Genomic DNA, 24,750 nt, shown 5'->3' on the forward strand with positions numbered 1-24,750 from the left:
TACAGTATCTGTTTCCAGAAGTGCTACAGGTCAGTTCAGGTCAGTACAGGGCAGCCGTGCAGCGACTTCAGCGACTCCTGTTGGATGGTACAAAGATGCTCTCAGGCGCTCTAATAAATTAAACCAAACATCTGAGAAACCTGTCTTAGCCATATATTTTGAAGACAATTTTATGAAGATTTAGTCAAAAATATTGAAAAAAATGAACACAAGATGAAGAAAAATTAATCGATGAAACTGAAAATGTGAATAAATTACAAATAAAATGCTAAAATAGGCTAAATCTCTCTAAACTTGCCATCTGCAACCTGCAGTGATGCAGAACTGAAGATATTTCATGCCGAGCTTGTCATCCACAATAACAATGAAAAAAGAAAACATCAGATTTAGATCTCCAGTTTATTGGAAAGTTGTGTACAAATGAGGGAAAACGTGTATTTAACAGAACAAATGGAAAATCATTTTCAATCCTTGTTTTTACAAAACAATGAACAGACAGGATAGAAGTTTTACTGCATCAGAACAGACATTCAGAAGAAGGCGTTTTCATTCGGCGTGTAAAAGAACTAAAAATAATGCAAGTGATGAGTTTTAAAAGGCACAATCGGCTCCGATGGACCACGGTTCAGTTTCAGCTGACGCGACATCACCACACCAGCGTTTCTGCTTACAGGTTTCTTCTACTACGGTTTTTATTTTTAACAAGTTGATTAAAAATGTTTGTTTAGCTGAAAAAACTAGAAACAGACAGATATTTTAGCAGAAAAAATATGACTTAAACCCAGTTTAAATCACTGATACAGTGTGTGACTGAATGGATTTTATTGCAAAACATCAGATTGCAACTTCATGCAAAACAATACCTTTTACATCATAACTTTGTTAGTCAATGAAAAAAAAAAGTTTTCATGTCTGATTACTGCAGAGTTGAATGTAGTATTAAATATAAAACCACAAAATGACATCTCTCTTGGTTAATTTTAGTTTAAATGCAGTGCCTAATGCAAGAACTAGTGTTTTTCTTGAAATTAAACAAAATATAATAACGTCACCAGCAGTTGACACATTGAGAGCAGAAAACAAACAGATCCCATTAATATATATATAAAAAAAAAAAAAAAAAAATCAGTTTCAGCAAATTAAACAAAGAAGTTTGAAGCTGAGATTTACAGGCAGCTGAGGAAGTAGTGCGATTTTCATGAGCTGAAAATATTTACCAAAACAAGGTGTGTGCAGTATTACTAAGTCTTTCAGGAGGCAACCCTGTGATTTATTCTGTTAAATATCTCACAATGACTTACAAAGAATACAAAAGAGGAATTTCTATGATAAAAAAAAAAAATGTTTTTGTCTGCAAGCAAAACATGAAAAGTTTCAGTGCTTAATTTCTTCTGCATAAATATTAATCTAATCTGTTTAATTAAAAATTACAGTAACATTTCAACAGATTACACTTTCTTTTAGCCTGATTAATAAAGAAGTGGATCATTAAGGCACCAAATATATAAAAAGCTAAATTCCAGTGTCATAAAAGCTGCTAAATGAACATATTTCCTAACAAAAATGAGACAAAATGTTTTCCATTATGTATAAAATTGTTTCCTAATGTTAAAAAAAAAATGGCAAAGTTAATTAGTAAATACAGTAACATAATGGGAAAAAAAAAAAAAAAAAATCGCACCAACATGGAAATATAAAAGTACCACAGATTCATAAAATATCAAATCAGCTGTATAAAAACAGATAAAAAATATATTGGCAAAGAATGAATCTCTTACCCATTTAACCTTAAAATCTTCATAGGAACTTAGTGATGCAAAATGACTGATGACTACAGTGGAAAATGCTGAAACCTGTTCAGTTTTTCATTGAAAGACTGATGTCATTGCAAACTAGAAAAAGAAAAAGTCTGGTAAAATAGAGCCAAATTTACCGCAAAACCTTGAAAAAAAGATTTGCGCATTGCATCTTGGGAAACTTAATCTGGAGTCTTACGTTCTGGAGCCACCTGAGATGCATTTACTTTTAAAGTTCAACAATAATATTTGACAAAGCTTTTGTTTGCTAAAGACTTTTTCCAGAGTCACAGTAGCAGGTTTGAAAAACTGCAAAGGCTCATGGGAAATGCACATTCAGAGAGGGATTACACCTTTTGTGCTTCTTAACCTATAAATTTCCGTAATGTGCTTTACTTTCTCTGATGTTTACATTTTTACAGTGTTGTAGGGATATTCAGCTTGGATTGAACGCTAACCCATTGCTCCCCTCCAAGCACCTCCACATGTTACACACCACTGGAAGGCTAGGATTGTGGAGATTTGAAGGATTTAGACAACCCCAGGTTACAACCAGATCTGTAGATTCAGCAAACACTTTTTCTGACCAGTCGTCTACACAGTTTATCTTTGAAGCCCCACTGCACCCCAGCAGCAGATGTGATACTGCAACCATAACAGTACTGGTCCATCAGCAAGGGTCCAGCTAAAGAAGCCCAGTGAAATAGTTGCCCCGCAACAAATTATTTAACTATAAAACCCATTTTAGGCAAAAATTGAAGGACTATAAAGGGTCAAAGCTGGCACCATTAATGTGGAAAACACACCCACCGCCACTGCTTCTGCTAAACATTTTTCACTGGGAGTAAAAAATGATGCTGATTAACGTAATAACTGATCTTGCATTGTTTGTATGAACGGTAGATCTGCAGCCAAGTCGGTGTTGTCAGATTGATTTAGCTTTTTAAAGATGTAGCAGCGCATGTTTCAGCATATAGATGTAGAAAAACTGCCACGGAACTTGGTATTTTGTATTTTTTAAAAGCTATAAAAATATCCAGCACCCGGGATGTACTGAAGAAAATGTGATGAAGATTTCTTTTATAAAAGTTAAAAAGATTCCTAACTAAGAGCATTGCCGTGTATTAGCTGCTATTAGGTCAGAACCTCTACGGCTCTCTGAGTGCCAACTCGCCTGTCCAGCCATGTGTCTGTGGTAACAACCTCCTCTTCTCCTCCTGCACTCTGTCCCTTTGTGAAATCGCTAGCGATAGCCAGCGCTCCTCCTTTCAGAAACCTGACAAAGTTCTCGCCGACTAGAGGGCCCATGGCGTAAAGGCCCGGCCCTTCTGCAGTGATCACCCTGTTCGTGAATGGGTCCACCTCGATCGGGTTCCTTCGGCAAGAGATCGGTTCCTCTGGGTTGACGCCTAACGAGCGACCATTGTCTTCAAGAAAGGAAAGATTAGGATGGGAGCCGATTAGAACCAGCGCTTTGGAGACCTGGACGACTGTCTGTTCTCCGGAGTCGGACTCCAGGATGCACTTTCGGTCTGGTTGGAATGCAACGACTTTGTGGTGTGGGAAGCTCAGGTAACCGGGATAGGAGGAGGGGGAGGAAGAGTTGTTGGAAGAGGATGGAGGTGGGAGGGGTGAGGATGAAGGGGTGGAGTGAGATTCAACGTTCCTGGCGTGCTCCTGCAGTGGAGGGGTGAGTTGGTGCTGCTGTTGGGTCATCATCTGATGAACCTGGAGGCCAAAGCATGGGAGACACAGCCCATGTTAAGTAATGAAGGTTTTAAATAGGAGGTTGAAGTGCTCACTACTAAACTAAAGCAAACACAGCTACTGATGAATGAAAACGTAAAATTCTAAACTCCCCAAGTTAAGATGGGAAGATGTGCATCGTCGACCAGCCTCTCCTCACCTTGTGATATTCAGGGTAGAGCAGTTTGGGCAGCTGGTTGAAGATCAGGCCTGGGTCTGTGACCGAGCGTCTGAAGGCGTGGTAAACAGGTGTGTTAAGATGATGGGCGGCAAGGACTGCGTCAGCTGCTGTAAGCCCCGCCCCCACCACCAGCACTGGGTCTGAGGTCGGGTCGAGCTCGCCACGAGAAATGGCGGCCTCTAGCTCCCAGAAAGAGTGGCAGACAAACGGCAGTGACTCTCCCTCCACTCCAAGCCTGGCGGGGATGTCATGCGTGCCTGTCGCCAGCACCACTTTGTGGGCCAACAAGGAGAAAGGCACCTCCTCTGAAACAGAAGAACCATCTAGAAGCAGGAAAAAAAGAAACAAGAAGTGGAAAATTTACATTTTTCTATTTAAAAAGATTATAAAAAAAAAAAAAAAAAGCAGTAGCAATGACCAGGAGTGTTTTCTTACCTCCAAGTACTTCACCCTCCCTCCTCTGCACACCGGTCACTTTCCAGCAGGGGGGCAAACCCTCCTGGTTGCCAGGCTGCCTGGTTACTGAGGTAACAGTGGTCCCACAGGCAAAGTTCTGCTCCAGAGACATCTGGGAAACGTAGTGTTGATAGTAGGAGGCTATTTCCGCCGGTGTGGCGCGGTCATTTCTCAAATTTCTGCAACAAAAATAACATGAAAATACTTTTTAATAAAACATACACAAAAAAACAGGAAAAAACATGGTGCTTCTGGACAGATGCCTGACATATACAAAGCAATCTAATAAAATCAATACACTTACTGAAGAACTTGATGGAAAAAAAACCTACAAGCGATTAATAAAATGTATATAGGTCTAGATCATAATGTCACAGTTATTAAATCAAACAGCCAAATTATGTCAATAAAGTGGCATACAGGAGTCATTTTAGAAAACAAACTCGAGAGACAGTAATACATAATCTAGCTAGTGGGTGTTCTTTAGCTTTTAAATGACCTTCTAAGGACTGTAACTTCTGCCCACTTACTGTCTATGCTAGCTAATAAAAGAACATGGACCAATATGACATATTTAGCCCAGTTGAGGAGTTCATCTTTTAATCAAACATCACTACCACATCAGGGTAGCATACAATCCATTGACACATTTAGCTAATTTAGAAAAGTATTGTTTCTCTTTTAGTTGTTTTCAGTTAGCTACGCTGTTTAAAATATAGCCATGTCTTATTGTCATTTCTATGTCTTTTAAAACAAATATTCTGGTTACAAATTAGTAACTTTTGCTTTCATTTTCTGTTAATAATATCTTTTTATGTTCAGGTTTTTATCAGACTATAAGTGTTTAGCATCAGGTTGTTAGCTAGCAACAGTAACAGTGAGGTTGTCTGTAGGGTTAGTTTGACAGTAAGTTCATTTTAACTTGGCTGTTTGTTGGTTAACAGACACTAGTTTTGGCCTGGCTAACAAATTTATCTCACAATATGATTATATTTAGATTTAAATGTCCCTGTCCCAATACCCTCACTACAACCTATGGTCCTCTCTGAAGTGTGTACCTGGTAGACGTGCAGTTAAAGATTTGAGTGTACAGGTTACAAGTGTGGGGAAAACAGCAGAATTGAGACAGTGATGGTTACTTGGGCCTTTGTGTAATTTCTGCGACTTTTGTGTCCATTTTTTTGCAGCTGAACATGATGATTAAACTTCAGCTAACAACCATTTTGAGAAGAAAAGAGCATAGGCACAGAAGGAGGCTCATAAGCCAGACTCTCGTCATTGTGCAGGTGATCAATGTTGTGGCTACTGGGATGTCGTTGAAAAGGCCTTTTTTTTTCCTTCACTACAGGCACAGGAGCTCGATCACCAAACATCACCTGTTTTCCTCATTTTTGATTGAAAATGTCACATGTAGCAATAAATTATAGGTAATATGATTTGTACAAAGTGTGGACTGAGGCTGCAAAGGGACAGGGCTTACACCCACTCTGGAGAATTGGGACACACTGAACGCTCAAACCTGTTAATATAAGCGAGCATTTCAGGGGTACAAAGATGGTCGTGTGGGTATTGAGACAGGGCCTAACTCATGTCCTTCATACGAACTGAAAGTGTTACTAGTTAGCCAAATGCTAATGAGCATCATTTCCACTAGCTATTTTTAAAAAAAAAAGAAAAAAAAAATTAAAACAGTCGGTTATCAGTAGGTGGTTACGTTTCACAAGCTTATGATGAACAAAGTAGTGGTCACAAAGAAATATTAAAACCTTTAAAATAAATTGTTGCTAAATCGAGTCATTATAGCAATAGTCCAAGGAAAATGTGAGGAGCGTGGGCTGCTTCAGCTACTATTGACTTTGTATAAAAAATTTAAACTCATCATGAATTATATTACTTCATTTTTGCTACCATGGGCCTTTACTAAAAAGATATTTTCTTCTCAGGTGAATAACTCCATTTCAAAATAATGCAAAAACTACTTCAAACAACTTTTGCCATTTCATAGAAATATAGCAACAAAAATAATAAAATAAGATATTGATCATACACGAATTATATTTTTATTATTTGACTCAGTTGGTAAAGCAACATTACTGATTACATATTTTAAAAATGTCAACTCCTTCTCTCCTATTTTTAGTTTCCCAAATAAAAACTCGAGAAACGAAGGTCAATCAGTGTGATGACAACATTTTTTCTTTTTTTAAGATGTCTCAATGTCTTTGGTCTTTGAGCTTGATAAATACACTCCATTATGCTTGTTGCATTATGAACAAAATAAAATAGTTCAATTATGATCAAACCTGCGTTTGTCTCTCATCCAGTCTTTAAGTTTGAGTCCAGGAAGCTCCATCCAGTTAGCCAGGCTCAGAGTCAGCATGGAGCCCTCCATAGCCTGGAAACACCACAGAAGAAAGTGTCATCAGACAGACTTACTGACCAAAAGTTTTAGTTCAAAGCTATCCTCTTCTTTTAAATGAGATGCTAGTGTGCTTTTGTTACGTTATTTTTTTCATCAAAAGGGCAGGGTGTACAAATAATGAGCTTGCAGGGTGAAACAAAATTAATCCATGCACATAATGCTAAAACTATTAAAAAGGCAAAGTCATGTTGTGTGGCTGTCCCATTTATATTTAGAGAAGGAACAACAAGAAGAGCTCAATAGATGACATTCATTTAAAAACACAAAATTTAAGAAAGAAATACAAAAGGTGTCAAGATCTGTTTTCATCATAATCAGTAAATAAAATCACACTGGCTACATACGTGCCAAGCCCCTCCAGGCGGGCCTTTTCCAAGCACCAGGTGAGGGACAGCACGCTCCGGCTCATATCGCCATTCCAGCGGAGAGGTGTGGTCCAATCCAAAGTCACTGTCAGGCAGCAGCAGCGAGTCAAAGAGCACTGCGACGGGATTGGACGACCGTCCCTCCAAGCCCTCACACAAGTACTCCAGATCCTGCATGTTGAAAGGGAAAGGAGTTACCATGAGGCACTGGAAATATTTAGGATTTTTCAGGAAATATCAGACTAAAAATGACCTGCTCCAGCAGTGACAGGTGAGGCTGCTCCCCCAGCTTGCTGTGCAGTAGGGGGTTCGGGTGCCATGCTTCAGGGGACAGGTACGGAGTGTAACCTGACAACAGGTATGACAGGCAGATTCCTGATGGGCCGTTACCTGAGAAACACATAGAGAGAGCGAGAGAGACAGAGAGACACAGAAAGAGAGGGAGAGAGAGATGAGTTCTGGTGGCGTTGTTAAGGAGTAGCTCATTAATTTAATTGGTTTCTGACTGCACTTGCAATCAACCTGAAGTTCAATAGGCTTGTTATTGTGTGGATATTGTGTCCGGACTTGGTTGCTATAGTTACACCTATATTTTGTTATATTTGCCCTGGTTGTATGATCTTTGTTTTTATTATCTAAAAAAATTGAAGTTTAAAAATATATATTAATAGAGTAAAAAGTTTTGAAGATGAAAAACATGTTTGAGCTTTAAAGCTTTAAAAATAAATAAATAAATGACAACACATACAAGCAATAGAAAAGTGACAAATTCCAATATTTTTGCCCCAAATTAGAAAAAGCTCAATGTATAAAAAGTAAAATAACTACATTTGAAAAGACATTGAGTGAATGTGACGTTAAAGTTTTGTGGTCATCCAGCATGACTCAGCAGATCTGAATGCAGTTCATATTAAAGCCAATGACTCAGCAAATGCAGGCACACAGCACTAAACCTTACCATGCATGTTTACAGGACGAATGGTTTTCATACATTCACTTTCCAAACCGTCACACATTATAAAGAAAGAAGAACAAATGAACTTTGATTTATATGAAAATATTTTATGGTTTTTTTTTGCAGGTTTGTGGTGTAGTATCTCAACTTTCTGATGAGCTGTGTGGCGTCTGACAAACATCTGTTGGCAGCTTGCAGCATCGTGTTTTTTGCTATGTAACAATCTGTAAGTTGTGGTTAATGCACAACACCAATATGCCAATCTTTCGGTTACAGAAATTAGTCTTTATTTTGTGTGCTGCATTGTTTTAACAGCTGCCTGTTAAGTGGCACAAAATACCAACTATCAAAGCTCCCTGCTGCTCTTTAAGGGTTCTCCCACAACCACATCAAAACAACTTACCAATAATCACTGCAGGCAAAATTTCTCCAGATGCAATTTCTTTATCTTGAAGAGCCATCTTGACTGCAAAGAAGAAGAGACTTTTGTTATGACTGGACAGTAACTCCACCACCAATTTTCTTTTTTTTTTAAATTTTAGACAAGGAGAAACAAAACTAGTTAATCATAAGTCCAGTATCACCAGTGAGTCACTTCATTTACATGACTGCACACACTTCCCTGTGCAACCTCACAGTCTAACAGCAACATGACCTCAATAATGAAAGGCGCTCAGATAGAACACATGCAGCGGCTTTAACCCTTAAACACCCAAACCATGAAAAAATGTTCAGAAAAGGTCAAGTTCTTTATTTGTCCCTTAAACAAAATGTGTAAAAAAAAAAAAAAACCACATTTGTTAATATTTACTATTTATTACCATGTGACATCTATATATGTATATTATATATGTATATATAAATATATATGTATGATATATGTCAAAACTCCTACAGTTTAATCTTTAGCTTTCTGATGTCCGTGAAGGGCCAGATGAGAAAAGTCAGATTGTGTTTCACAGGATCTTGAACAAAGTTTTTACCGTACAGTGTGGCCAAATGTCTCAGAAACTGCATGTATTATATATGTCTCGTTAAGTTAAAACCACAGAATATCAGCATGGAAAACATGTTTGAGAGATTTCCTTTGTTCTATAATACAGATTTGTGAATTTTTGGTGGTTGGCATCTCCGGTCCTGGCAGGAGTTTCTCTGCTGCAACACACCTGACACACATCAATAATAAGCAGACTTGTGCTGAGCTTGACATGAAACTCTGCACAAGTCTGCTAATTAGACATTTATTTTAGTCAGCTGTGTTGCAGCAGGGAAACTCCAAACACATGCAGGACTGCAGCACTGGAGTTGCCCACCCCTTATATAGACGACAGACACTGCACTCATTTCGTTAGTTTTTGCACAGAAGCAGAACTACGTGGAGTTGTGTCACCAGAAGAGTGAGGAAAGACTCATGTGCAGCCTGTATGTTACAACAGTTTACTCAGCCAATCAGAGGAGGTTAAAAAGCCTTCATAACCCTATAACATTCAACACGCGATGCTCTTATTTCACAGGAAGACTAAAGAAAATGTGAGGCAGATACAAATATGTAATTGTTTATTCTGAATTTGACCCTCTTTTATTAGTGGGAATCATCTTCATTTTTTCCTAAAACCTTGACCTTGGACATTATTTCCTTGCACAAAGACTCATGTTTCACAGATGCAGCAGCCAAGCCAAATCTAAGAAGTAGCAGATTTTAAAAAAAAAAGAAAGCTCTGACTTTATTCTCATCATGTCTTTGGATCAACTCTCGTATATTGAAACTTATTTATATGAAGTATTTTGAGTGGCTGTGCTCCATTTATCATGATGTCAGCTCAGATCTGATGCACGTACACCACTAACAGGGCTGGGCCGGGCAATCTGAGGTCAGCTGTGCACAGCGCCCGGTTGCTCCCTACAAACTGCTGTGTCATGCTTACACAAACAAACACAGAAATGTGAGAGGAGAGAGAAGGCAAGGAGGGGGGGGCAAAGTTAAGTGTACAGTGCACATGAGAGCAGAAGAGGAGAGAGAAAAGAAGAAAAGGTGAAGAAGGAGGAGAAACAAAGAGAAAGGAATGAACCAGAACATGAAGACAAGCAGACGTGGGAGACGGCGGTAAAATGATTACATAAGAGCAGTGAAGAGGCTGGCGTCTGGCCCAGAGCTGAGTAGGTTGACATAGCACACATACACCCATACGCTCATGCAGCTGAGCATTGCGTGCAGCCTTAGTCGCAGAATTTTCTTGTGAAGCTAATCTGATCATTTGTTCCCTTCATTCTTTGGAAGGAAAATGCATGATTTTTCCAGCTGGGAAAAATGACCAAGACCGAATTTACAGTGGAAGCAGAGTCAAGAGTCAGTGGAGCTCATTGTTTCCGATCTTAATTCTACAGACAAAACAAGAGAGTAAAGCGGATTTAGCTATTTTCAATGAAAGTTTGAAAAAATAAACATGCATATGCAAACCACACAAACCTATTAATGTGCAAAAATGGTCCAAGCAGGTGTTTTCTTGCTCCAGCTGCCACCCAGTAGCGGTACCAGCATCATGCCATAAAAACTTTAGTTTATTTCTTCACCGTAACAACAACAGTCTCTGGAGTCTAACTGATTTACTTGCACATATCCTATACTTACAAAAGTGCAGCTGCGTCATTTTAGTTGTCAGTGATGATTCTGATCAAACACCATTTCTGTACCGTACAGGGTTGATTTCTGAGTCCTACACTTCAGAAATGAAATTAAATCCTTATTTGTCTGTACAGATTGAACAAAAACAAGCTGCTTTTGCAGCTTATGTTGTATTGTCCTCATTTACTTTTACTGGAGACCCTAAACTCAAAAGGCATGTTTAGTATAAACGGGCTGCAGCAGACAAAACATCGTCATGTTGCACAGCATCATGAGATGTATTGAACTGGCGCTGTAAAAATCTTATTGAATTAAACAGTTATTCCTGTTGAGTATGGGGAAATAATAATTGATGATCCACATACATATATACATACATATATACATATACATATACATACATATATACATATACATATATATATATATACATATATATATATACATATACATATACATATATATATATATACATATATATATATACATATACATATACATATATATATACATATACATATATATATACACATATACATATATATATACATATACATATATATATACATATATATATATATACACATATATATATACATACATATATATATACATATACATATATATATATATATATATTCAGTGTTCCTGCTATAGATGCTTTGATGACTAAGTCCTGATCTTTATTGTTGATCTCTTTGTTTTTCTGTGTGAAACAGTGTAATAATGCAGAAACAGGTCAAAAGAAAGACACAGTATTATCTGCACACAACATTTCACATAATGGATCATGCATTTTGCTTGTTGTCTTTTTCTCTGTCTTCATCATGTCTGATGAGTGTTTTCTTCCACATTATTGCATACCAGCCACTACATATAGTTAATATAGTTATAAATTCAAATAAATTTTAAAACAATATCAGAAAAAAACTATCTCGCGGCCAAACTTGCCAAACAAGTCTCCCCTCAGCTTGCTGATCAAAAAATAATTGCTTTAATTAAAGACCTGATGGCGAACCAAAACAATCTTTAACAACCCCAAATTACATTAAGGAGAGACTCATCCCTCAACCGTTGTACCATATAATTAATCTATTAATTAATGTATTAGCAAAGCTATGACAACAATGACAGCACCAGTTACTACTGGAAGTCAGCTTATATGAATGCAAGAATGGGTGTGACGGTGTGTGTGCACAGGGAAATATGTAAGCTCAGTGTTACATAAGCCTTAAATTATAACAATCAAACATGTTCGTAAGGACTTTCTCTGGTTTTTTTTCTGCAAATCAAATAACTTATTACTTCTGGCATGTTTCATTATTTTTTTTTAACTTCTATTTAAGAACAAACTACTGAAAGAAGAAAGCAAAGATTACTAAAAAACTAATTTTGCCAAGTGTTGCGAGACATTTGAGAGCAATATTAAAAGGCAGCAGCAGTGGATGTTCCTGTTTGTCCTCTTTCTGTCCTGCAAATACAGCTAAAAGCCAGAGTCTTATTCATCTTATATCTTATTTTATGTAACACCTTACACAACTGTGCCTCTAACTAACCCTCCGAACCTGTGCAGATGCCGACCTAGTGTCACCCTGAGTGCTGGCCAGCCCATCTGCCATCTGCACTGACCAGACGGCTAATGAGATTTTAATCATGGCTGCAGGATTGACAAAAGGCCTGCTGGAGTCTGTGAAGTCAGCCAAAGCCCACAGAGGAGCCAGTTTGTGCCACATAAACCGGTGTGTAGTAATCCAGACTGGCAGGACTCACGTTTTTTGTTGAATGCTTCTGCATTTGGGATTCTGGCCAAGACAAGATAGTCAACTTCACCTCTCCAAGCCTGTTACTTACATTCTTCCTACACTTTAAGACTTCTTGGATTGAGTGGTTAATCTCATAATTTATGAGAATTCAAGGATAAATCTGAGGTCGGATACAATGCACTGGGTGCCTTTTGTTCTGATTAAAAGTAACCATAATTTTGCCATTATAGAAGCAAATGATGCACTGTTAGTGCTCATGATTGTTTCAGGATCTTATGTGCAACCTGTAACCTCTGACCTCCATCCTGTAAGTCTCTTATAAATCCTGTGTCTTCTGAGGAACCAACAACAAACAAAACAAGCAACTTACAAATCCAGAAGTGCACTGATAAAATAAAGGTTTCACAATATTTACAACTAATGTAGTGTTTTTACATTTTCAACCTTGAGAATACTTGAATTACTTTATAGTGTTTCAAATAACGTCACAAATATGACAAGGACACAGATATGAAACTTCATGCTTACAAGAAGCAAGGAAAAACACTGATACTATAAGGTTATTTATGTTGTTGCATTACAAAGAAAAAGACTATTTGCTAAAATTTGCAAATGCAAAAGTATGTAAATCAGTTTGTAGTAAGATGAGTAAACAAACACACAGTATCTGGAAAAAACAAGCCCGACTCAAACTGACAGTTTTTTTTACATTAATTCAAAAGTAATAATACATGAATGCTGTTACACTGGCTGGAACTCTTATATGAGTAAGAATTTAGCAAATAAAACATTCATAAATGAAAATGGACCTATAACTTGTAGGGGAGTGTAAACCTTATATTTCTACAACCTTCATTGTAAAGAAGTGCATTCTCCTGCAAATATGCCCGGAAGAGTCCATCTATCAAAATACTATCAAATGAGTCTATTGTCTAAATTTAGCACGCGACGCTGGCAGGGGTCCCACAGTGTGACTTGGATACGTGAGACTGTCCGGTCTGCAGAGTGGACCACCCACCCGCCGCCTGTAAGCTGCAGGAAGAACGTCATGATGGTATGAGCTGAAGGCAGAGAGACCTGCCCTCTTTCAGCTGCACTCCTAAAGCCCACGCCTGCTATGAAACAGCCCTTAATATCGCCATTCCGGCCGCAGGCCCGTCCATCCTCCCTGTCGTAAACCTGCAGGAAAATTTTGTTTAAAAAAAAAAAAGATACTACTCACAGTTGCGTTCTGGCGATCAAGCTCTGCGTCTTTTTTTTTTTTTGGGTAGATATGGGTTTTGTCTTCTTTTCTTCGGAGCAGCTTCTCAGTCTGTCATTCTGTAACTCCTCGTCTGGTTTTCATTCGTCGTCTTCCGCACATGTGCTGCGTGAGACTCTCAGTGCGGTGAGAAGCCGCTCATTCAGATATATAGAGCTCCGGCATCCCGGTCCGCCAACCAATCAACTGCCGGTCTGGGCACAGACGCGTCATAGCCCCGCCTCTTCTCCAGCGCTGCTGTCGTAACTTACAAAGATCGTCTATGCATGCCAGATGCCGACACCAGGGCAAACCAGCTTCTGGTCACTTCTACACAGATAAGAAAAAAAAAAAAGTTTGTCTATTTTATTATACTACATTTGATTACCAAAAACAAAATAAAGGCGTCGTATCAGAAAGATGTAGGTGCAAGATTATGGGATGTCATTTGAAGGAAAACATTAACTTCACCTAACATAATCGGCAATGAATATATATTAAATGCCACATGAGGCAAATGCAAACAAGAAATTCAGAAAGTTCTTAATTTATTGCATGTTTATGTCCATCTTTGTGCTTCTCTTTTCTGGCATAAACACTTAAACATATTTTACTGTTGTCTATTTTAATGTACAAAAAGCTCTGCGTATGAAATGAAAATTAGCCTAGAAAGTACTTAATGAAATATAAAAAACGGAAAGGAGGGAACTAAGGAAGCTGTAAAAAAAATGCTCACAGTATTTTCTGTTTCCATCCATCCATCCATCTTCTGCCGCTTATCCGGGATCGGGTCGCGGGGGCAGCAGCCTAAGCAGGGAAGCCCAGACTTCCCTCTCCCCAGCCACATTTGCCAACTCTGCGGGGGGGATCCCGAGGCGTTCCCAGGCCAGCCGAGAGATGTAATCCCTCCAGCGTGTCCTGGGTCTTCCCCGGGGTCTCCTCCCCGAGGGACGTGCCTGGAACACCTCACCAGGGAGGCGTCCAGGAGGCATCCTGACCAGATGCCCGAGCCACCTCAACTGGTTCCTCTCGATGCGAAGGAGCAGCGGCTCTACTCTGAGCCCCTCCCGGATGACCGAGCTCCTCACCCTATCTCTAAGGGAGAGCCCGGCCACCCTGCGGAGGAAACTCATTTCAGCCGCCTGTATACGAGATCTCGTTCTTTCGGTCACGACCCACAGCTCATGACCATAGGTGAGGGTAGGAACGTAGATCGACTGATAAATCGAGAGCTTCGCCTTCTGGCTCAGCTCCTTCTTCACCACGACAGACCGGCGCAGAGCCCGCATTACTGCAGACGCCGCACCGATCCGTCTGTCGATCTCACGCTCCATCCTTCCCTCACTCGTGAACAAGACCCCGAGATATTTAAACTCCTCCACTTGAGGCAGGACCTGACTCCCGACCCGGAGAGGGCAATCCACCCTATTCCGACTGAGGACCATGGTCTCAGATTTTGAGGTGCTGATTCTCATCCCAGCCGTTTCACACTCGGCCGCGAATCGCTCAAGCGAGAGCTGGAGATCACGACCAGATGAAGCCAACAGGACCACGTCATCCGCAAAAAGCAGGGACCCAATCCTGAGGCCACCAAGTCGGATCCCCTCAACCCATCGGCTGCACCTAGAAATTCTGTCCATATAAGTTATGAACAGAATCGGTGATAAAGGGCAGCCTTGGCGGAGTCCAACCCTCACCGGAAACGAATCCGACTTACTACCGGCAATGCGGACCAAGCTCTGACACCTGTCGTACAGGGACCGGACAGCTCATACAAGGGGGTCCGGTACCCCATACTCCCAGAGTACCCCCCACAGGAGCCCCCGGGGGACACGGTCGAATGCCTTCTCCAGGTCCACAAAGCACATGTAGACTGGTTGGGCAAACTCCCATGCCCCCTCCAGGACCCCAGAGAGGGTATAGAGCTGGTCCACTGTTCCGCGACCAGGACGAAAACCACACTGCTTCTCCTCAATCCGGGATTCGACTATCCGGCGGACCCTTCTCTCTAGGACCCCTGAATAGACCTTACCAGGGAGGCTGAGGAGTGTGATTCCCCTGTAATTGGAACACACCCTCCGGTCCCCCTTCTTAAAAAGGGGGACCACCACCCCAGTCTGCCAATCCAGCGGTACTGCCCCCGATGTCCACGCGATGCTGCAGAGGCGTGTCAGCCAGGACAGCCCCATAGCATCCAGAGCCTTAAGGAACTCCGGGCGGATCTCATCCACCCCCGGGGCCTTGCCGCCAAGGAGCTTTTTGACCACCTCAGCGACTTCAGCCCCAGAGATAGGAGAGTCCACCCCTGAGTCCACCAGCTCTGCTCCCTCATGGGAAGACGTGTTGGTAGGATTGAGGAGGTCTTCGAAGTATTCCCTCCACCGACCCACAACGTCCCGAGTTGAGGTCAGCAGCACCCCATCTCCACTGTACACAGTATTGATGGAGCACTGCTTCCCCCCCCTGAGCCGCCGGATGGTGGACCAGAATCTCCTCGAAGCCGTCCGGAAGTCTTTCTCCATGGCCTCGCCGAACTCCTCCCATGCCCGAGTTTTTGCCTCGGCAACGGCCGAAGCCGCATGCCGCTTAGCCCGTCGGTACCCATCAGCTGCCTCCAGAGTCCCACAGGCCAAGAAGGCCCGATAGGACTCCTTCTTCAGCTTGACGGCATCCCTCACTGCTGGTGTCCACCAACGAGTCCTGGGATTACCGCCACGACAGGCACCAACGACCTTGCAGCCACAGCTCCGGCTGGCCGCCTCAGCAATAGAGGCACGGAACACAGCCCATTCGGACTCAATGTCCCCCGCCTCACCCGGGACATGTTCGAAGCTCTGCTGAAGGTGGGAGTTGAAGCTCGCTCTGACAGGGGACTCAGCCAGACGTTCCCAGCAGACCCTCACAACACGTTTGGGCCTGCCAGCTCTGACCGGCTTCCTCCCCCACCATCTGAGCCAACTCACCACCAGGTGGTGATCAGTTGACAGCTCCGCCCCCCTCTTCACCCGAGTGTCCAAGGCATGTGGCCGCAGGTCCGACGATACGACTACAAAGTCGATCATTGAACTGCGGCCCAGGGAATCCTGATGCCAGGTGTACATATGGACACTCTTATGCTGGAACATGGTGTTCGTTATAGACAATCCATGACGAGCACAGGAGTCCAATAACAAAACACCATTTGGGTTCAGAGGGGGGGGACCATGCCTCCCAATCACTCCCCTCCAGGTCTCACTGTCATTGCCCACGTGAGCATTGAAGTCCCCCAGCAGAACAATGGAGTCCCCAGAAGGAGCACCCTCCAGCACTCCCTCCAAGGACCCCAGAAAGGGTGGGTACTCTGAACTGCTGTTCGGTGCATAAGCACAGACAACAGTCAGGACCCGTCCCCCCACCCGGAGGCGGAGGGAAACTACCCTTTCATCCACCGGGGTAAACCCCAACGTGCAGGCACCAAGCTGGGGGCTGATGAGAATGCCCACACCTGCTCGGCGCCTCTCACCATGAGCAACTCCAGAGTGGAAGAAGGTCCAGCCCCTCTCGAGGGTACTGGTTCCAGAGCCCAAGCCATGAGTCGAGGTGAGTCCAACTATATCTAGTCGGAACCGCTCAACCTCGCGCACAAGCTCAGGCTCCTTCCCCACCAGAGAGGTGACGTTCCACGTCCCTAGAGCCAGCTTCTGCAGCCGGGGATCGGACCGCCAGGGTCCCCGCCCCTTGCTGCCGCTTGTATTTTCTGTTTATATTGATGAATTAATATTGTATAATCTGTAGAATTTATACATTAATAGTTGGCCATTTTCTGCCAGCATTCTTTCCTGACTTGCATGTACTCGTCTGCATGACATGACTGAGTTCTTCATATTTCTGCAGAATGATTGCTTACTTCTCTATGATGCTCTGCAGGGTTTCATCTTACCAGATCCTGAATATCTAGTTCAGTCAACTTAGGTAACAGAGAGATATGCTGATCTTGACATATATGCTTGCAGATATGTCAGTAATGCTTATACACTGTACCTAACTAAGCACTCAGAGTCCAGACCTCTGCCAAGCCACTCATTTCCACCCATACTGTCAACATTCCTGTGTCTATAATTCCATCAAGCTCACACCCAAAAACGAAAGGAATCTCATGCAGACAAAGATCCATTCATTCATTCATTCATTCATTCATTCATTCATTCATTAACAGCTTAGTCCGATGAAAGGATGCTGGTGCCTATCCCAGCAGTCTTCGAGCAACAGACGAAGATCTATTCTCAGAAGATAAATGATAAACAAAAACTTGCCTTGTAGTTTTTGCATTAAAATGTTAACAAACAGACAGATAAGCACAAGCAAAAACGTAACCTCCTTGGCAAAAGTAGTAAAAAAAAACAAACAAAAACACTATACCAGGTCTTATGGACGTTTATGATTCCCAGTTTTACATTGAAATTGGTGTTATCCACTTCTCACAATTTGTTTTCTTGTGATCTTTTGTTTGGTTCCTGGCATATTGAGTCATGTTGGCAATAATCATCCCATGTCATGTTAGTACTGACTTGGTATTCAAGTCATTTCAGCTTTATTTGTATACTGCCACTTCACAACAATGCCATCTCAGGACACTTTAACGACTCATCAGTTTTAGAGAATTCATATTTAATAGCCTAGTCAAGGAAACCCAAAGGATTGCATCCAATGTTGACTTAGATCCAATCCCCCATCCTAAGCAGGCACAAGGTGACAGAGAAAAAGGAAAAAAAAAAACAACTCCCTTTTAATAATTCCTAATTGTGCCGCACAGGTCCAACCTCTGGTCCAAGCTATGTTGGTTATTCTTTTTAAAGAATAAATATATTAAGATAATTACAAAATAACTATATTATTTTAAACCTTCTTGGCCAGTATATGAAATTGCTAAAAATGTTACCATGGGATTCATGACACATTCGCATTTTGTACATTAAATGTGAGTTCCCTTTTTTTCCAACATGTAACTCCTGAAAGAAGCAACTTTCCCTTCTGTGAATCAACACCACATGTTGAAATTAGGCAGGCCATCTTGTAATTCCACAAAAGTTCAGGTCAAAGCACAAGCAGCTGGTTAGACTGGCTCTTTAAAAAGGTCATCACGTGTCTGAGGTTGGTTGCATTCACACAGATCAGCTCTTCAAACATGGCTGCTAGAGGTCTGTTACATCACAGTTCATATAAAATAAGATGACCTGATAATGTATTATTTATTATCATTGCTCATTTTCCCAGAAATATTAAATTTTCAGTCAGAATCATTGTATTGAGAGTGAATATGTTGATATATCAGGGGTGCGGATTGTGGTTGGAAATGCGAGCAGAGTGGGAACTCTTCTGTTTGTCCTTCTAGACGGTGGTCTTCAGGCAGAGTGGTGTCTGAAACCGAGTTAGGTCAGTTTTCCAACAGCCTCAAAATGTCCTTATCTGATTAAAGCTAAGCTGATGCAAGAAGCACATTTTGTTTGATCACGTACTTTAATTCCTGTTGGGTTTATTCTCCCCTTTGTTTGTCTTTTTATTTTCAGTTAAACAGTAATTCATTGAGTTTTCTTCAGGTTTGCAGATACAGCAACATTAAATTTTCTGTACACCAGCACATGAAAAGTATATAAATGTTGTTGATAGTCATGGTTCCTACAACTGATGTGTATCAATAACTTAGTACACCTGTCGATTTAATATTTTCATTCAGTTTTGTAAGTCACCATGGATAAAAGCATCTGCCAAATGACTGTCTGACCTGACTTCACATCAGACTGCATATTATTCTTGTCCAACATTTATTTTATCATTACATTGACATTTTAGAATCAATAACCAGTAAAACATGAAAACAAAAAATATAAGACTGAATTTATTTTCAGGTGTTGTCTTCTATGATGCTATATTTACACAGGACGAAGAGTGCATGTGCTGTGCTCATATTGTGTTTTTCCACTGATGCAAATAACAGAATAAAAGTTGATAGGTTATATATTTTCATTTCTCCGTAGTGTTTCATACACTTTGGTGTTGTCATCTATAACGTGTCACTGCGAATGTTTGGCGCACTGCAGACTACTGACCACCTGCTGCAACTCTCTGGTCTCCATGGCTCTGGCTTCTGGCTCTTTCCACAATGATACAACAGGCAGATGATCACCAATCACAAGGATCTCCAGTTCCTGAGGGCGGTTGTCCTCCAGGTATCAGATCTTTTCCTGATGCAACACATCTAATTCAAACAAAACGGATCTGCAAGAGCTTGTTGTCTTGTTTTGTGCAATAACCGTTCATTTGAATCGGGTGTGTTGCTGTAGCAACACATCCCACACCTGCAGGACACCGGCCCTTCAATACCAGAGTTTCTGACATTCTTTTCACTCACTGATGAGGCTCTTTGGAGAGTAAAAAAAAAAGGGAGCTGGCTCTCACCATAATGGCATTCCTCCAAGATTGTGTCAGCCTTTCTACTAGACTTTTACTTTAAAGTTTTAATGCTTTAATGGAACTTAAAAAGCTGGAATGTAATTTAAAAACGACGACTTAGCTGAAATATGACATTATTTTTTAAGGGGGAAAGATACTCTTAACATGCACTAGCTCTAAGCTTAACCGCAAAAAATCAATCAATCAATCTTTTATTTAAGCACCATTCATACAATAAAATGTAACGCAAAGTGCTTTACATTAAAAACCAAAAAAAATATTTTAAAAAAATCTACTTATATCGCCTTAAATTGATAATCTGTTCAAACACATTAAATTGTGTCTCAGGAGGCGCTGTCCCAACCTCATAACTGTGTCGGGAAGGCAAAATACTGGAAAAAAATAAAATAAAATAAAAAAAGATACTAAGACTAAATAAAAAGTAAGGCGAATAAAAAATAAATAAAGGAATAAAAACAAAATAAGGACATAGTAAGAAGCAATAAAATACACAATTTAAAATAAATAAATAAATAATAATAAAAATAAAAACATCACAGATCAGAGTTAACATGTAGGAAAATAATAAATAATACTTAAAGAAAGGATAAAAAAAACCAGTAATGAGTTTGATTACTTACAACAAAAGTCGAACTAGCCTCAAACTTTTAGTCTGTCTTCTTTTTCTTCACCATCACAAGACGGTTGTGTGATGTGTGTCTCATGAATCCTGCACTGTTTGCACTTTGTCTTCTTAAAATAACTCCTCTTCCACGTTTTGATTATAATGATAACACACCATGTGATCAGAGTTCGTAGAAAGTCTGAAGAAGTAGGACAACACCTTCTCACCTGCACTGAAAGGATCCTGTAATGTTGCAATGTCTTTTCAGGAGATCACCATGGTTACAGGAGTTCATTTCCTGTGTGTAACAGTAAGGTTGTGTCAGTGTGACCTGAAACAGGCTATGCTGACACAACATTACAGAAGGAGCTAGAACGGCTGACATTAATGTGCTTTTGGAACAAAATAACGAAACCATCATGGGAACAACAGCTCTTTGCAGAATAAATCCATAAGGCATATGAAACTGGTCAAACTCCTCCGTTCATATGACATACGGTGTGTGGCTGGAAGCAACAAAAGTAATCAGAAGAGCAACTGAATTAGCGATCATGAATCCCGACTGGAAGTGATTAAGTGCTGTTATACTGGCTCTACTGATGTGCCAACAAGGCAGCCGGAGCTCCAGGAGAATATTTTAATTGCATTGTTTTCTTTTTGTTTTTTTTAATCTTTTATGTCTGTTTATCCTTCTTAGTTTTAAAGCCCAACTTCAACCAAATAAGTTTGCAATGTGTAAAACAGTGATAAAAAAGCGACTTAAAACATCTTTCAGTCTCTCCATCCTCCAGATGCGGACTTCTTTTGGCTGTTAAGGCTTGAAGAACAGAAGGAAATGTGTGTAAATGTCTGATGAAATGCTGCAACACTAAAACACAAGTAACAAAAAAAGTTAAAAAAACCATCTTTGTGTGCATTAGGTAACATGTATATGGTAGACTGGGCTAAGTGTGTGTAACGCCTTTGCAGTGTGCTTGTGTCCTACAGGGTTTTTCCCAGGAGGCACAGCTGTTCCTTCACATCCATAACGGTAGTTCCTCCACTCCCTTTTTACTTTAGGTCAGTGATTTTCAACCTTTTTTGAGCCAAGGCACACTTTTTTTCACTGAAAAATCACAAGGCACATCACAAACCAAAATGTTTTTTTTTTTTTTTCCAAAAGTCTATATTATTAATATAAAGTCCATCTCGTCAAAGCCTCTTGAATAGAAATCAGATGAACACAAGAAGAAGGAATTTTATAATCTTTCACTGGGGCCTGTTTGGATGAACACAGAGCTGCTTTTTAAACCAACTAGGTGACATTGGTTAATTTTTCAGGGCACGCCTGATAATCTCTCACGGCACACGAGTGTGCCAAGGCACAGTGGTTGAAAATCACTGCTTTATATGATGCTTTCTGCTTGGTTAAGTTTAGGAAAACATAACTATGTTGTTTGGTTTAATAATACCAAATAGTGTTTTAGGTACAACATTCTGTCATAATAATTCATGACGCTTACGGCATTTTCCAATGCTAAATACACACACTCAATGACAAACTGGAAATACGCCCAACATTTATTGACCAAAGCAGAGTTGCTCTCAGTGATCTAAATGTAAACAAGAAAAGAAAAATTAAAAGTTGTGATCTCCTCCATTGCATGGCACTGACCTTCAAGAAATCTGAGATCGCCCAAACAAGCTGGGTGAAAAGTAAATTATAGCTGGCTGTAGTCATGCTAATATTACTGTTGGCGCCTCCTCTTACAAACATAAACACTAGACAAGCACAGCTGGCTAAAGAAAACAAGGGCATTTATCACATTGCTGACCCGGAAAATTCACAGAAAAAAATTAATTTAATCTGAAAATTTTTCCAAAATCAAGCTAATGGCCAACAAACAGAAAAAAAATCTGTCTAAAACAGGTAAGCAGCCAAAAAAAAAAAAAAAAAAAAATGGATGGATGGATGAAACTTTGGAGAAAATGCTAAAAAGTCTGATTATTCTGTGCTAGGAGAGTTCCTGTGAGGGAGAAAAATTTGTCAGTGCCTGCTGATGGAAACTTGACATGTTTTCACCGAGGTTCACTGTTTTTTTATGAGAATATTTGAGTACTTGTCACGAATGGAGGACAGAATGAATGTAAAGAAGCCTTTGGGAAAATGTGCGAGTCTGTGAGTCACTGTTTAATCCTGTCCAGGAAGCTTTCTATTGTCTGTCAGTGGGTGTTTGAGCGCCAACGGGATCTGCTTTTAACAGCAGAGATCACAGGCTGACTATGAACAGATCAGGGCCAAACAAAAGAGCCTCTGAAGGGTTAAATGTACACAAAGCATTCCTCCTGAGCCCTTTTCCAGGAACAGACAGGACATTTGACCAAGACAGAGACAAGTGATGGTTCAGTGGTGTCCAGACATGGAGCAAGCTTTAAACTTCCCACAAAACTTCACCCAAAGAAAACAGCAGTGCACAACGTGTGATAATACTTTGCACCAATGTGACACTTAAACTGACCATGGGCAGAGCAGATGGCTGTGAGATTTCAAACACAAGTTGTACTTTAGATTAAATACTAAACATATTCTTTGAATCATTAAGTCCTAGAATATGTAGCCATTTTAAGAGATGAGCACAGTAAAAAAAAATGGATAAAAAATGTATAGTTTGGACTCTCTGCTGAACACTGTGCTGGTATGGTACACACAGATAATGACTCAAATCTGGTTAATTAAAACAAGTTTATCTTAAATGGATTGAGAAATGTAGTTTTACAGAATTTGCTGATGATGGTGAGCAGTATAATCTGCCTCAAGCATCATCATGCATCATGAAAATCCAGTATTCCACAAAACAATGTACTGATGTGAGCTGCAAATAATAATTTTCTGAATATAGAATCATTTTGGTGTTTATGGGACTTTCAGGTTAATATATATATATATATATATATATATATATATATATATATACATATGTGTGTGTGTGCGTGTGTGTGTGTGTGTGTGTGTGTGTGTGTGTGTGTGTGTGTGTGTGTGTGTGTAAGAAATGAAGAACTTCAATTCTGCCCAAACATTTTGATTGTTTTTTACAGATTTACAGGAAACTGTGGGGTTTAACTATATTTCTTATTGTTCATGACTATAATGTAGAGACTACTATCAGGATGAAGAACCACTGCACCTGCAAGATCACCTACCCCAGCTTTAATGTTCACATCTTTCAGATGCAAGACTGAAAGATACAGAAGATCATTCCTGCCAGCAGCCTCCGGAACAAGACCTCCTCAAATTAATTATTATTATATACTACAATTTTGAATTTCCCTTTGGGGATTAATAGAGTATTTTTCATTTCATTTTCATTTCATTTCGTAAGTTAGTTTCCAAGATCACAAGAAACCTTAAACGATTCACAAAAAGTGATTTTTTTTCCAATGAATAATTCCATTAAACAACTCTGAACCATAATTAAGGTATTCAAAATATAACTTATTTAATCAATTTTGAGATGATGCATTTCTGAAGTTTGTTTGCAGTTCCATATAAACAGATTCCAGCTTCCAGCATTCACACATTGCTAAAAGGGGCTTAGAATATTGAGATTACAGTCAGTAACCTCGCTGTGTTGTTGATTATGTTCATGCTCATACTTTTGGAACTGAGTGGGAACCAACCCCTGACCCCGTCAGAGTCCTCACCCCGTCTCTCCATTACAGCTGCTGTCTGGTTACCCTGGTTCGAAGAGTTTGCTGACAATTAGATTAAAATATTATCCAAATAAGATTATGTAATACTTCTGTCTATGTGCAGAGAGGCCTACCGATTGGTTGTGATGTAACACTTTGCTGTGGGGCTCAAACAGCATTATGGAAACTGCTGGGATTAACAGATGCTATCCTTCAGCGTCTTGACAAGCAGAACTTCAAACATTGTCAGAATTGATGATAGATATCATAAATTTACTCTGTCATTACCCTGAAGGTAGGGTTAAGTTCCACTTGTGCCTCCTTACTAAGCAAATGGGGACATCCATTTCAAATACCAGGATCCAGTCCCTGCATGCTCATAGGGGCCACCACCACAGCAATCCCCCAACTCTCAGGCACCCAAGGCCCCACCACGCAGCCGTGAAGCTGCAGTGCTGGACCCCACACCACTTAAACAGG

The 24,750-nt window shown here is 40.3% G+C and overlaps 1 protein-coding gene and 1 long non-coding RNA gene across 2 annotated transcripts; one reads left to right on the top strand and one right to left on the bottom strand.

Annotated features, from left to right (window-relative positions):
- Positions 1 to 407: 407 nt before the first annotated feature.
- On the bottom strand, positions 408 to 13,658 carry osgn1 (oxidative stress induced growth inhibitor 1). Its single transcript, XM_079242360.1, has 8 exons — positions 13,530 to 13,658; positions 8,325 to 8,387; positions 7,220 to 7,356; positions 6,946 to 7,137; positions 6,483 to 6,574; positions 4,159 to 4,358; positions 3,703 to 4,046; positions 408 to 3,524 (listed from the first exon to the last, which is right to left on the bottom strand). The coding sequence occupies exons 2-8, from the start codon at positions 8,380 to 8,382 to the stop codon at positions 2,931 to 2,933; spliced, it is 1,617 nt and encodes a 538-aa protein (XP_079098486.1). The 5' UTR covers positions 8,383 to 8,387; positions 13,530 to 13,658; the 3' UTR covers positions 408 to 2,930.
- On the top strand, positions 9,941 to 23,867 carry LOC306757353. Its single transcript, XR_013771350.1, has 3 exons — positions 9,941 to 10,078; positions 19,562 to 19,753; positions 23,735 to 23,867. It is a non-coding gene; the product is annotated as an uncharacterized lncRNA (long non-coding RNA).
- Positions 23,868 to 24,750: the final 883 nt, after the last annotated feature.

Source organism: Telmatherina bonti, assembly GCF_933228915.1.
Source record: "Telmatherina bonti genome assembly, chromosome: 6".
NCBI lineage: Eukaryota > Metazoa > Chordata > Actinopteri > Atheriniformes > Telmatherinidae > Telmatherina > Telmatherina bonti.

Coding starts and splice junctions, on each gene's coding strand:
- osgn1 (XM_079242360.1), bottom strand. CDS start 8,382: ATGGCTCTTCAAGATAAAGAAATTGCATCTGGAGAAATTTTGCCTGCA. Junction 7,138..7,219: donor ACCTGTCACTGCTGGAGCAG/GTCATTTTTAGT, acceptor TTCAACATGCAG/GATCTGGAGTACTTGTGTGA. Junction 3,525..3,702: donor TCTACCCTGAATATCACAAG/GTGAGGAGAGGC, acceptor TTTGGCCTCCAG/GTTCATCAGATGATGACCCA.